Source organism: Excalfactoria chinensis, chromosome 2 (genome assembly GCF_039878825.1).
Source record: "Excalfactoria chinensis isolate bCotChi1 chromosome 2, bCotChi1.hap2, whole genome shotgun sequence".
In the NCBI taxonomy this organism is placed as follows: domain Eukaryota; kingdom Metazoa; phylum Chordata; class Aves; order Galliformes; family Phasianidae; genus Excalfactoria; species Excalfactoria chinensis.
This window is the reverse complement of record NC_092826.1, coordinates 57600014-57613358: the sequence shown is the minus strand read 5'-3', so window position 1 is coordinate 57613358 and position 13345 is coordinate 57600014. Positions and strand designations below refer to the sequence as shown.

At 40.7% G+C, this 13345-nt stretch overlaps 1 protein-coding gene across 1 annotated transcript in view; it reads right to left on the bottom strand.

The window, feature by feature from the left end:
- LOC140247875 (uncharacterized) overlaps positions 1 to 13345 on the bottom strand; it is a 37809-nt gene that overhangs the window by 871 nt on the left and 23593 nt on the right. Inside the window, exons 11-16 of the mRNA XM_072328079.1 lie at positions 7576 to 7597; positions 6638 to 6662; positions 5987 to 6025; positions 4464 to 4565; positions 2540 to 2645; positions 216 to 1242 (exon numbers count right to left, since the gene is read on the bottom strand). Of these exons, the coding sequence (XP_072184180.1) occupies positions 224 to 1242; positions 2540 to 2645; positions 4464 to 4565; positions 5987 to 6025; positions 6638 to 6662; positions 7576 to 7597 (1313 nt within the window). The 3' untranslated portion in view covers positions 216 to 223. The remainder of the gene's footprint in view (positions 1 to 215; positions 1243 to 2539; positions 2646 to 4463; positions 4566 to 5986; positions 6026 to 6637; positions 6663 to 7575; positions 7598 to 13345) is intronic.

Here is a 13345-nt window from a genome sequence, read left to right as displayed (position 1 = left end):
AACCAGCTTTGTTAACATTTTTGTTATTTCAATGCATTTGATCCATTTTGCATACTTTCAACAATTCCACCCAAGTTTGGTTCTGCACATATTCCTATATGTATATATTTTACATCTATTCCAATGTATCCCCTCCCCACAGCTGCCTCCCCAGTAGAACAAACTCTGGGTCGCGTGACGACCCAGAACAAAACTATCAATTCAGGAAACTTTACCTCACTATTCACAGTCTCACAAGTGCTGGGTAGGATGAAGCCAGCTGTCTGAGCACCCCAGTCATCACAGGTATATCCTTTCCTTCCAGTCTGTTCAAAACGTCGGGAGCAGGACCAGCAGCATCTTCACCAAACATCTTATCTGAGCTTCTGAATTGCTCACTATCTCTGTATGACCCGCTGCCAGAGAAAGAATAGTGACGTGAACCCCAATCGTTTTTGTAGCCTGACTTCTCATGCCTATATTCTTGACACCTTGATTCCCAGTTCCAGTTAGATTCCTTGTTCCAGCTAGAGCCCTGCTTCCAGTTAGAGTCCTGCTTCCAGCTAGAGCCCTGCTTCCAGTTAGAATCCTGGTTCCAGCTACAGCCCTGGTTCCAGTTAGAGTCCTGCTTCCAGTTAGAGTCCTGCTTCCAGCTACAGCCCTGGTTCCACCTGGAGTTCTGGTTCCACCTGGAGCCACCCCTTCTTGAAAAAGCAGAATTTGTAGAAAATGTACAAGAATTCACAGACCCATCACCCTTGTAAGAGAAACAGCTTTGCGAAGGATAGTTTGTTGAGTATCTTCCAGATGAAGAATATGAAGAATTGGAATAAGGTAATCTCTGATCACTTATACCCCTTGCTTTGCTACGCGTCTGTTGATTCCTCCAACTGGTACCTTCCCTGCCATACGACATTCTGTTGCCAGGGAGCTCGTCTCCTTGCACATCTTTGGACATACGCTCTGCTGAGTACTCATTCACTGAACCCGTTGCATAAGAAGAGGCTCCAAGGGCTGGACTATTGTTCGAAGCAGACTGGTTGAACTGCCTCAGCCATTCACTGATACCACCAGCAGAACTTCCAGTCTGGAGAGCAAGAGAGTCCCTGAGTGCTGACATCACTGCAGAGTCAGCAGGTCTTAGTCCATAGGAAGATGATCCATCATCAGCTTGGTAACTGTGCGAGTTGGCAGGAGCAAAAGAATTATCTGCAGCACACTGCTCATGCTGAGAGAAAAAACCTTGATTCCAGTTAAAATTTCCTAAATAAAGAAATAAATACGTAAGGTAAGGAAGGGCACCGGAGGTCAAGTAAAATATTAAAATGCCAACCAAAAAGACAACTTCTCTGAGGTTTCATAAAGTGCTTTTTGCCTGTTTCCACATTGCCCACCTTTGTACCTTACCTGAGCCCTTCCACCTTTCAACACAATGCTTAATGCTAAATAGGGTACAAAGTTTTCACTACCACTTCCTTTTGAGCAGTGTTCACGCTGAACCACATGGCATTGATTGAACATAACCAGAATAGTTTGGGTGGCTCTCTTGTTTTATTTTTCTTCTAATTCATTAAATACAGCTGGGACAATTGTTTGCAAAATATAAGTTGAATTCATTATAAGCCCCTTTTTGTCTGACTATTTACTGGGTTAGAAAACATCAGCTTTTGTGCTACAAAGCTCAACAAAGAATAAATGAAGGGAAATAACTGACTCAGTCCAACTGATTACGTAATAAGTAATCTTAATTCAACCATATTTTGCTTTACTGTCAAAGCATGATAAAAATCAACCAGTGGGTTTACCATACAAAGGCCTCTCAAGTAAGCTGTATCTAGGAGAGATCGAAGAGATTGGGAAACATTAACTTTGTGTAAGAATAATTATAAATAATGAGCCAACGTGTATCAATGCTTTTGACTTTAGCACACGTGCTCTTCAGCCACTGTGGGTATGAAATAAAATGGGTTAGCTTAAATCACATCATTTCCTCCCAACCTTTGTTTTCTTCTTAAATGTATCAGTTCCGCAGTTAAGAGAAAAACAAAGACTTACAAAAGTTAAAGTCTCTCTATCCTCTAAAAACACAGTCAAATAAGAATTTGCCAAAGCTCTACTTTTGCAGCTTACCCTTATATCGTTTCTTACTCAATTTCTGTGCACTCCAAGATTTGTGGGAAATAGACTGGGGCAACGCACCATCAAACAATTAGAAGGCCAGTAGCCAAAAGAAACAAGCTAGAAAACTCTTTCATTGCATCCCCTAGCAGTATCAGCAGAGGTATTCAATGGAGGAATGGGAAATACCTCCTTGAATATACCTTGACATGCCAGCCTTCACAGTGAGCTACGCAGATGCTACTGCTTGGATTTCCAGCAACGTCTAATTTCTGTAATATTATGCAGAGAGACAGAGTGTTCCCAGACAGACAGGGCTGAAGTCATGAAGGCATCAGAAAATGATAGCCTGAACTGACTAAGAGGCCAAAGACACATGGCACTCTAGTAAAAAAGCACTATGGCAGATGTACACACTAGTAGAACAAAGAGTCTGCATTACCTTTGTATTTTCCGTATGGCTTGTATGGTTTTGAGAAGTTTTTTCTTGCAGCAAACCCACCTCGAGACATTGGCATCAATGGCCTCAGTCTGTTCGTATAATTCACCTAGATTAAGCAAAAGTCCAGAATGACTGTTTTTAAACTGAAATCCTCAGTATTCAAAAAAACAAATCAAAACAATTTCCTCATAGAAAGTTGGCAGAGTACAGTTTTAGGTGGCAGTGAACTCCATATGAATGATGCTTTTCTCTGTTGGTCTCAATTACCACACTGAACTACAATTAGAAAACACTTCATATAAGAGGTGTGAATCTGGAGAGCAGAAAGAGGTGTCTGGGGACAACAATACCACCTGTTCCAAATTTCTTCACTGCCCCACAGCCCTCAACATCACCTGGCTAAAATATAAAACTGGTGTACATGCAAATCCTGTCTCTAGCTAGGGAATGCAGAACAGAAGGCTCAGCTACCGCCTGAGATTAAATGACAGTTTTTAGCCAGCTCATGAGAACGACTTTTTACTCACACGCCAAAATGTGGCATACATGGGAAGTAGGAAAATGAAATACTGCAAAGACCACATGTCAGACACTGTTAACTCACAGTATCACAGTACCATAGGAGTTGGAAGGGACCTTAGAGATCATCGAGTCCAACTCCCGGGTTTTGAGCCCTCTGTGTAGCGAAGCGGCACTTCTACTCCCTGCACCACAGGGGGGATTCGAACCCCGGGCCACCAGTGTTGCAAGCAGCAATTCTACCACTGCGCCACCGGGGCACACTACAAACTCAAGCTGGTTTCAGACCCATCCTCCAGCCCCTTCCTCTTTGAGAATGTTTTTGAAGGCCCTCACCTATTTTCAATGCCAACAGAATTCTCAGGCTTTATACAATTTCAAGAGAATCCAGATTGGACACTTTCGTGCTTCCTTTGCTGTTTTCAAAATAGATCAGCCTGTATTTTAAATAAGAAAGGTCTTTATCTTGTCCAGAAACATTTTGTACTTTTCAGTAAATGCTGTAACAGGAACAGCAAGAATATTTTTCCTATAAGAATCAACTTCTAACTGTCCATCCCCTAGCAGGAAACTGGAAATGGTAACCTTCAAGCTGATGTAACCCAGCATGTAAGCAGACTCCTGACTTGCTGTTTTTTTTACTGAGCAGCAAATGCACGACAGTTTCAAAGTGTAGCTCTCCGAAAGGTAGTGAAATATGTTGGAGAAGAAAGCATAAAGAGAGCTACCATCACTCAGCTGATATAGAGCATATTGTTAACACTGAAGAATCCATTCTGAAATCTCTTTCAGAAAGACACATGCTAAATTTCATGGATCAGTAGCTGCCAGAGGTGGTTAGTCATTTTTGTACAGATTCCGGTTCATCTTCACACTCTTATTCTTTTTAATGTGGGTATTCAGTTTTCATGCAAAGAAGCCGTGAAAGTTTTTAAGGGTGTCCAAAAAAGGCAGAACATCTCACTTGCCTTCATCTTAAGAGATTAAAGATCTCAACTGGGAGCAGAGTAAAACATTTACCCAAACGCTCATGAAAGAGTGACGCATCTGGGTAACCGATAAATGCTTAATTAATCACAGAAGAAAAACTATCAAGCAAGGGACCAAATGTAAAGTAAGGATGACAACCAGACATCGTCATGGAAAACGGAGCACAAATCAAGGCAGGAAACACACCAAAATGGAAAGAAAACAGATGGAACAGGATGAAGAACTAAAAGAAACGTGCTAAGCAATTAATGAATTTGATACCTTAAAAATTGTAAAATAGTTTAAATATATTTAAATGGGGAGGCCTATGTCTGAACTGTGACAGTTGGGCAGGGCATTAACATAATTAGTTCAACCACCTCTTGCCTCCCACTGGTAACATCACTACAACTCTGGTCAAGATGAAGTCACTTACTGCTGCTTTCTTTTCACAAAAGGACTTTAAAGCTTCCGTGAGTTCCTGTGTAACACGAACAACACGTGTTGCTTCTGAGTCTGAGGTGATGTGAAAAGTCTCCTGTTAAGAAACGCAGCAAGAATTACTAGCTCGTTGGGACACCTAAGAGTCACATACACAGATAGATCAATTATACTTTCATTTCGGTATAACCACTGTTAGCTCATTCACCTACACATAAGAAATATAGAATACACATGTAAATACATACACAGGCACATATTTGAAAATATATAAATGTAAATATAGTTATATCCTGCCAAGAGGCACAACATAACCCTTGATGTCTGCAGCAATCCCATACTGACAATAATGAACATTCTGTTGCAGACTTAAGGGTTAAATTTATGCTTTTTGTCAAAAACTCAATAAAAAGTAAACTTCGGCAACTTTATCAAATGCCTCGGATACTGTCACTTTGCTAACAGAAAGAGGAAAGCTTCTACCATCATTTTCCTATGTATACTTTTGGAATGCAGAGTTATAAGAGAGACGGATGTAACTATATAAAGTACAGAAAAGTTACGTGTGTCTGTCTTAATATTAAATCACAATAGTAAGAAAGTGTGCAAACATATAAATGACTGCAGAGAATTAAAAGAATAGAAATAGCCTGAAGCTACATGGAATATTAGATATGTCAACAACTACCAAGCTTTTCTGGTAGTTTACTGATTATCTCCAGATTTGGTTTTTTTTTTCCTATAACTCTTCCTGAAGTCATAAATAGCAGTAGACTAAAAGAGTCAAAAACACTTCAGATGGTAACAAAGCACACCTCTCAGATCAGCTGACTTGTGATTTCAGAGCAGAAACAAGCAATTCAGACTTAAATGAAATGATATAATGCTTAGTGTAGGGTATTTAACAATGCAAGACTTTCACTGAGAAAAATGGCAAAGGCAAACAGTTAGACGTCCTGGCTTATATTAGAAATAGTGCAGCCGGGAGGAACAGGGAAGTGATTGTCCCCCTGTACTCAGCTCTGGTGAGTCCACAGCTCAGTACTGTGTTCAGTTTTGGGCCCCTCACTGCAAGGAGTGTGGTTTAGTGGGGAAATGGTAGGTGACTGGTTGGAGTAGATGACCTTGGAGATCTTTTCCATCTTAGTGATTCTATGATTCTGTGATTCCAACGACAAAGCAAGGCTCACTATGCCACTGCTAACAGCAACTGAACAGACAGAACTTCTCCACTCCAACATCGTTATCAGCTGCTAAAGCTGCTTGTTAGGGTGGCTCCTCAGCAGAGAGAAGAATGGTCCAGTAAGTAGTGAGACCATGCACACTGAAGCCAACACGCTGTTCTGAGCTTCTCAAAGAGCAAAGTCCATAAAAATGTACCTTAGAAATTAATGTTGGGGTCAAATGAATTTGAACAGTAATCAAAGGCTCCTTTACAGCACTCAGTGATTCACACTGGTGAAGCTCCATGACTGCTAAGACTTACCAAATTCTTATCACAATTATTGACGTACGTACCAAGAACTCCAAAGCTTTCTGTTTCCAAAAAGGATCATTCTGTGGGATTGGGGAAAAAAAATTAAAAGAATGAATACACAGTATTTGTAACACCTTCCCGCACAAAACATGACTGTTTAATCTTTTATCCAACAACAAAAGTCAACACAAACAAAATATAGTGGTTTTATACCACAGCTGTAACATTAGACTCCAAATAGGCCTCCTCACAGGCCAGATGCAGAGATCATTTAGGATTTCACTTTTGAATTAGGAAAAAAAGGATGATAAATCTTTGTATTTATTTTAAGATTTAAACCAAGCCTCCGGAATAGAACATCTCTAATCTAAAGAGTGGCAAGACAGAGGAAACTGTAGTATAATTTGGGATGCTTGGCCTGCAGACACAGGCCAGAATCACAGTGATTCTAAACAGAAATCATGTGAACTGAATGGGTAAATATCCTGGCATACGGTATTAATTTCCCTTGTGGTGTGATGAACATAAAACTCGGGTCACTAAGTCAGTTACTTTGTTTCTGGAATAGTATCAATAAAATGGGAAATGAAGCTCAAAAGCAGAAGTTTTCAGGGGGGGGGAAAAAGAAGCAAAGCAAGCATAAGGAAACTGCTAGAACTTAAGGCATTTGCAGAATTATTACTTCTACGTACCTCATGCTTATGATCATCTTCCCACCTTAAAAAGAAAGAGAAATACTAAGACACATCTAAAAGATCACTAAAATGTCAGGTTGACTTTTGATGTCTAGGATCAAATATTTCAATTTCCAAACGTATGTAACTTAACAATACTTTCTATACCTAAACTACTGTATTTTCTTAAAAGTATTTACTCTGATGCTCAAAAAACAACAACGGTTCTACTGATGAACTCACCAAGGTGGTAAGTAAAGTAATGGAAGCTTTTTTCCTTCCTACATGAACATAGGTGCCTTTTCTACAGCTTAAGCAATGGCATCCCAAAGAAAGTGGTAATACCCTGTGTAAGGCAAACTCTTGATCACAGCCTGAACCTCTGATTAACCATGTGGGGCAAGTGACAGAGCAGCTGCAGGAGCACAGGTGAAGGTAATTCAGCTGTGCTACTGGAAGGGGTGGAGCTTGGCTGCTCCTCTCCTAGATCCCATTTAAGGGCTGACCACCACCAAGGTAGCATCTCTTTCTGGAGATCATTCCCGTGTGGTGACACTTGACATTGTTGAGCATTCATCTTGCATGAAGGCCTCAGATTTGGTGAGTCTTTTCCTTAGATACCGTCCAGCTATCTATTTCCAATTATACTTGCATTATTCCAACTGTACACCCTGACATTTGAATAGCAATCTTTGTGCAGGAGTACATAAGACTGCTATTGAATTGTGTAAACCACATAACATTTCAAAAATCATCACTATGTATGAACTGAATATCAAATTTTATTTCAGATTTTTTTCCTCTCAGGCAGAAAGCAACAATTTATACAAGATGAAGTATAAGGGAAAGACAATACGTTTTCCCTGTATGTGATATTTGTTACAGAAAAAATGTACTTAAGTAAAGTGATTTCATTAAAAATCTCTTTTGATTTCCTATCAAAGTTATGTTCTCACCTTGCTTTCTTCTTTGATGGGGCTAGAAAATTAAAAAGAATGATTAACACCATCATAGGGTTTCCATCATATAACTGCAACAGAAGCATTACACAAACCAATCTGAAACTGGCTCTGGACTGCTAATCTCTCCAGCCAGTACAATCTGTACGAATTAGAAAGGAGGAAAAGCTCAGTAAAACAACATTATCTATAAGACAGTAGCTGTGCTTCAGACAGTGAGCTACTACATCATACATAACTTAGCATTTCTTAATGTGTTTCAGGAAAGCAGCAGGACAAGTATTGATTCTCAAGACAAACGACATATTTGTTCCTACAAATATGATGCTAAAATACTCATTCCTACTTTTTTTTTTCTTTATCTATCTACCTGACGTTGAACAAATGCAGATAAGTTGCAACAAGAAGTTGCACTGTACATCCGAGTTTTCTGCATGTCAGAGAAGACATCCTATGAGGAATCACAGAAGCAGGATGGGAAGGATCTCTGCATACGAACATTCAGATCAGAAAGGATCCAAGGGGGATGTCTAGTCCAGATTCAGGGGCAAGAGAAAAGTACCATAGAGGCACTAATTAGAACACTCAATAAAAAGCGATTATTTGAAAGATGAGGACAAGGAACATTAGAATTGTTTTCCTTGATTTACTCAATTTGTGCTGTTTTAACAGTTAAGTCCTCCCTATCTGAAAAGAAGATGAAGACAAGAGGCTAGAAACTCTGCACTACTTAAACTAACAATTGAGATTCTTCTAACTTCAATAGACTGTCCTCAAAATTAGATCAGGCTGCTCAGGCCCAAGTCCAATTGAATTTTAGAAGTCAATAAGAAAGGCAATTTCCTACCTCTTCAGGCAGGCAGTTTCAGTGCTTGACCTCTCAACAGTGTAGAACTTTCTACTGTTCAATCAGTATCGCCTTCACTACAATTTGTGCTAACACACGTTCCTTCCCTTTGCACCTTCAAGAAGTCTGGCTCCTTCTCCATAGACCTATCTTAGGTAATTAGATCACACTCTTAGCTGCTGCCTTAATCAAACCCAGTTCCCTGAAGCTGTCCTCCACACTGTATAAGCCAGTTCCCTCATGATCTTTATAGCTGACAAGCGTTCTACTCACACTTTCACCAGAATTCCTTGTGTATGCAAGCCATTGTTCCAGAAGCAATTAAATGAGTACCAAGAATTAACTTCCCTCAACCTGCTGGCTACACTCTTACTAATGCAGACCAGGCAGTCAACCTTCATTACATCCGAAGTGTACTGATGATACATGCTTGTATTGTGGTACATCAAAATGTGTAGGCTCCTATCCAAACAGTATTCAGTTTGTAGCCAGCACAGTGGTGCTCCACCCCAGATGTAAGAATTCATATTTACTTCTGCGAGAATTGAGGAGGTTTCTGACACTGCATTTCTCTACCTTCCCAAGATCTCTCTCAATGGCAACTTTGTTTTACCACATACCAAGCATTCTTCCGAAGTTTGATGTCATCTGCAAACTTGACAATGCTGTATTATATTCCATTATCCAAATTGCTAATGAACGCGTTAAACAGTGCTGGCACCAAGATCAGCCACTGAGGAATGCCACTAGCAAACCAGGCAGTACACTTCAAATCACTGACAGCTGTTCTTTGAATCTAAATGTTTTCCTCGGCTACCTTCTACTCAACCTGTATACTTACAGTATCTCCTCAGTTTGGCTACAACCATACTGAGTGAGACTATGCTGAAAGCTTTCCTGAAGTTAAAACAACCAATATTCCAAGTCTACAATGCCAGCCCATGCCATTGCAAAAGGCAATCAGGTTAGTCAAGCCCAGTTTCTTCTTAGTAAATCTACAGTTCGTTCACAGTCATAATCTTGGTGTTTACACACCAATAAATAACCTCTATAAGGACTTGTCCTATAATTTTTATAAGGTCTGGTCTACCCTGTAGCCACATGCTTTACTTTTCAAAATAAGTAGATTTGGCTTTTTTCAGGTAATCATGGAACTGATCATGACCTTTCAAAGACCCCAGAGAGCAAGCAGTTCCCCCAACACCAGACGTTTCCCATTTTTCTCCTATGGACTTGCACATGCTCAGTTTGCCAGTTGCTAAACTAACTCTTCTCTACTGTGACTCCACAACTATGTACGACATCCTGAAAGCAGACCTTTTCAGTAAAGTCTAAAGTGAAGAAAGTAACAAGTATTTCAGCTCTTTCCATGTCCTTTATTGCTAAGTTACTTGCTCTGCTCATCAGTGCGTCATCTCTTTTGCTGCTGTCCAGCAGAAGCCTCTCTTTTGACCTTCTCCAACAAGTCTTTTTAACTCCACTCCAAATATACCTGAAATGCCTACATATTTCTTGCTGACAGCCTGCCACTGAGTCTGTATGTTTCCTTTTAAGCACTGAAGATTTGTTGGGTGTTCTCTCTTCAAACTCACTAGCCACCTGCTATGCCTGTCCATACTCTTGCATAGCAGAATGGATCATTTCTGCTCTTTGAGAGTTCTTGAAGACTGATCATCTCTTTTGGGTTTCTTATCCTTTGAAGGCAGTCTCTCAAGGGATATTGGCTGCCAGTTTTCTAAGGATGATGAAGGCAGTTCACCCAGGGACCAGGGTCTTGACATCCCCATTCCCCCTGAGGACTTTAAATTATATAATTATAGAATGGTTTTCATTGAAAGGCACCTTAAGGTCATCTAGTTCCAATTCCCCTGCAACTGGCAGAGACACCTCCCTCTAGATGAGGCTGCTCAGAGCCCCATCCAGCCTGGCCTTCAATGCTTCCAGGGAGGGAGCATCCACAGCCTCACTGGGCAGCCTGCTCCAGTGTCTCACCACCCTCACAGTAAAGAGCTTCTTCCTGATATCTAGTCTAAATCTGCCATCTCCAGTTTAAAACCATTTTCCCTTGTCCTGTCAGTATCTGCCCTTATAAAAAGTCCCTTCTCAGCTTTCCTGGAGGCTCCCTTCAGGCACTGGAAGGCCGCTATAAGGTCTCCTTGGAGCCTTCTCTTCTCAAGGCTGAAGAGCCCCAGCTCTCTCAGTCTGCCCTTGTGGGATAGGCGCCCCAGCCCTCTGATCATCTTTGTGGCCCTTCTCTGGACCTGCTCCAACAACTCCATGTCCTTCTTGTGTTGGAGGCTCCAGAACTGAACACAGTACTCTAGGTCAGGTCTCACAAGAGCAGAGCAGAGGGGCACAATCACTTCCCTCGACCTGTTGGTAACTCGTCTCTTAACGTAACCCAGGATGCAGTTGGCCTTCTGGGCTGCAACTGCACACTGCCAACTCATGCTGAATCTTTCATCAATCGACACTCCCAAATCCTTCTCCTCAGACCCACTCTCACGCCATCCTCTGCCCAACCTATGTCTGTGCCTGAGAGTGGCCCAACTCAGATGCAGGACCTCGCACTTAGCCTTACTGAACTTCATGAGGTTGGCTTGGGGCTTGTGGCTTGCACTCAATCCCACTGTGCATGTTGCCTACAGAGACGTTAAATAACACCAGTCCCTGGGGAATGCCAGTCATCACCAGTCTCCACATGGACACTGAGCTGCTGACTACAACTCTCCTGAGTGTGGCCATCCAGTCCATTCCTTCTCCAGTGAGTGGTCCACCCATCAAATCCATTTTTCTCCAGATTGGTGACCAGGAACGTCATGATCATTATCTCATGATCATCTCAACTAAGACTGCTACTGATCATCACATTCCTCAGTCTTCTCCTTTCCTTGCAGGTAAAGTGTATAAAACCCTTTCCCCCTTGACCTATTCAACACCTGCAAAAAAACCTGCCTGACTTCAATTTTGGATTGTTTGTAACTTTGATAAGAAGCTTCTATCTACCCATATCAGCACTCTAGTCATACAGGCTACTGTATTACACTTTTGCAGTTCTGATGATGTTATAGCTGTCTGATCATACAGAGATTTCCAGTTTCACCATCTAGCCCAACCTGCCACTTCAAGGAAGATTACTGCCAGATTATAGCCAGGTCTTGAAAAGCTCTGAAGACAAAGAATTCATTACCAATGGATAATCTGTTCCAGTGCTGTTCTGTCCTCTAGGAAATAAGTTTTTCCTGAGTTCAGCCTCTCAAGTCACACTGTATTTATATACACTCTCAGACTTCATAAAAATGTCACAGGGCCTTCAAGCTCATTAGCTCTCTAATTTTGAGCAAGTAATTACTGGAACTACCTTAATAAGGTAGTATCCTTCATTTGAAGCTCAAGACAAACAACAGATGCTCTTCCTTTATTCTCTAAAGAAATAATTTAATTTTTCCTTAGAGGAAAGCAACAAATCAATCCTTCAAAAGCTTCTCAGGTGTACGTAAAGATACATAATCATGTTGATTTTGCATGTGATCTCTGCAGTAGCCAAAACCTAAGTGTCAATGTCTTGTTTTCTCTCTTGCCCAGATGACGTTTCTTAATGACATCCTCAAATTCATTCTTGCTGTCAGAAGGGAGCTCTGAAGATGAAACCCACATAGCTGTTCAGCCACTAAGCATGAATTCCTTCTAAATAAGGAGAGTGTTTTTATTTTTGAATAAACCTTATGTTGTACTGCTGTGCTTACCACCTCATCAGAGCAGAACACCACAACACTCCTGTCTGTTCCTTCCAGTTCTTCGTAGCCCATGGAACTGCACGGGAAGTTTTTTATTTTTTTTTTTAATGTTCTGAGTCAATACCTGAGTACGTCTTTCAGTCCTATAGAAGTCAGTAAGCACTGAAGTCAAATACTATCATGTCCATACAACTTCCCTCATGTTAGCATCATACAACATTGCCTACCTGAAAGTTGATTATCAGCTATTTTGTCCCTCACTTACTAGCAATCTGGATCATCATTTCTCTGAAATACTTTAAATATTTTAGATTCTTCTAGAAGATGAGCTTTCAGTATTATATCCTCTACGTTACAAAGAATAGGCAGTGGTTTCCAAAAGATTCCCATAGGAAGAAGAAATGTTAACAACATCCATTCAGATTTATAAAGAGCAAGGTACAAGGTCTAACTTGCTAAAAACCTCTGTGGCAAGATTCTTATCAACAGTTCAGACTGTGGTGATTAGAACACACAAATAGTTCTGGAGTTTTTAGAACTCGTTCACGAAGTTCATTCTGAACTGAGGATTACAAGACCAGGCTAATGGGTCACATTCCATCTCCTTCACAAAAGAGACAAAGCTCCAAAAGGGTCTCTGCTACTTTGTTTGGCAGACCAACATAAGTAGGTACAAGACAAAAGCTATCAGTGATCAGTTCAAATAAATCACTGCTGTGGTAGGCACTACCAGCAGGATTCATACTGACATACGCTAAGCAACATGCACCCATTCCAATAAACCTACTGATACTAGTACTAAAGTCAAAAGGTAGCAAGTACACATTGCTTCAGGTTGGAATTATTAAGCCCCACAGCCAATCTGCAGCAACAAATGATATAACTCAAATATACTGTATGGAGGGAGGATGTTGTTTCTACGTTGGAAGGCTTTGTTTCCATTGCTCATACAAATAAATTTGCTTAAAAAGATAACTTCCACTTTTAGCAGCAATTCAGCACTGACTTGTGTGCCTTTTGATGACTGAAATGAGGTGGAAAATGTTTTATCAGCTTTTTCAGAGAAATCCATCAAAAGCTGTATCTTTGCACTTCTTCACTTTTCTCGATTAGAAAGTTACAGTGGTTATCTTAAATATCTCCAGAACTAAGCAGCTAAAGAAGTCTCTCTTTCTTCAGTTCT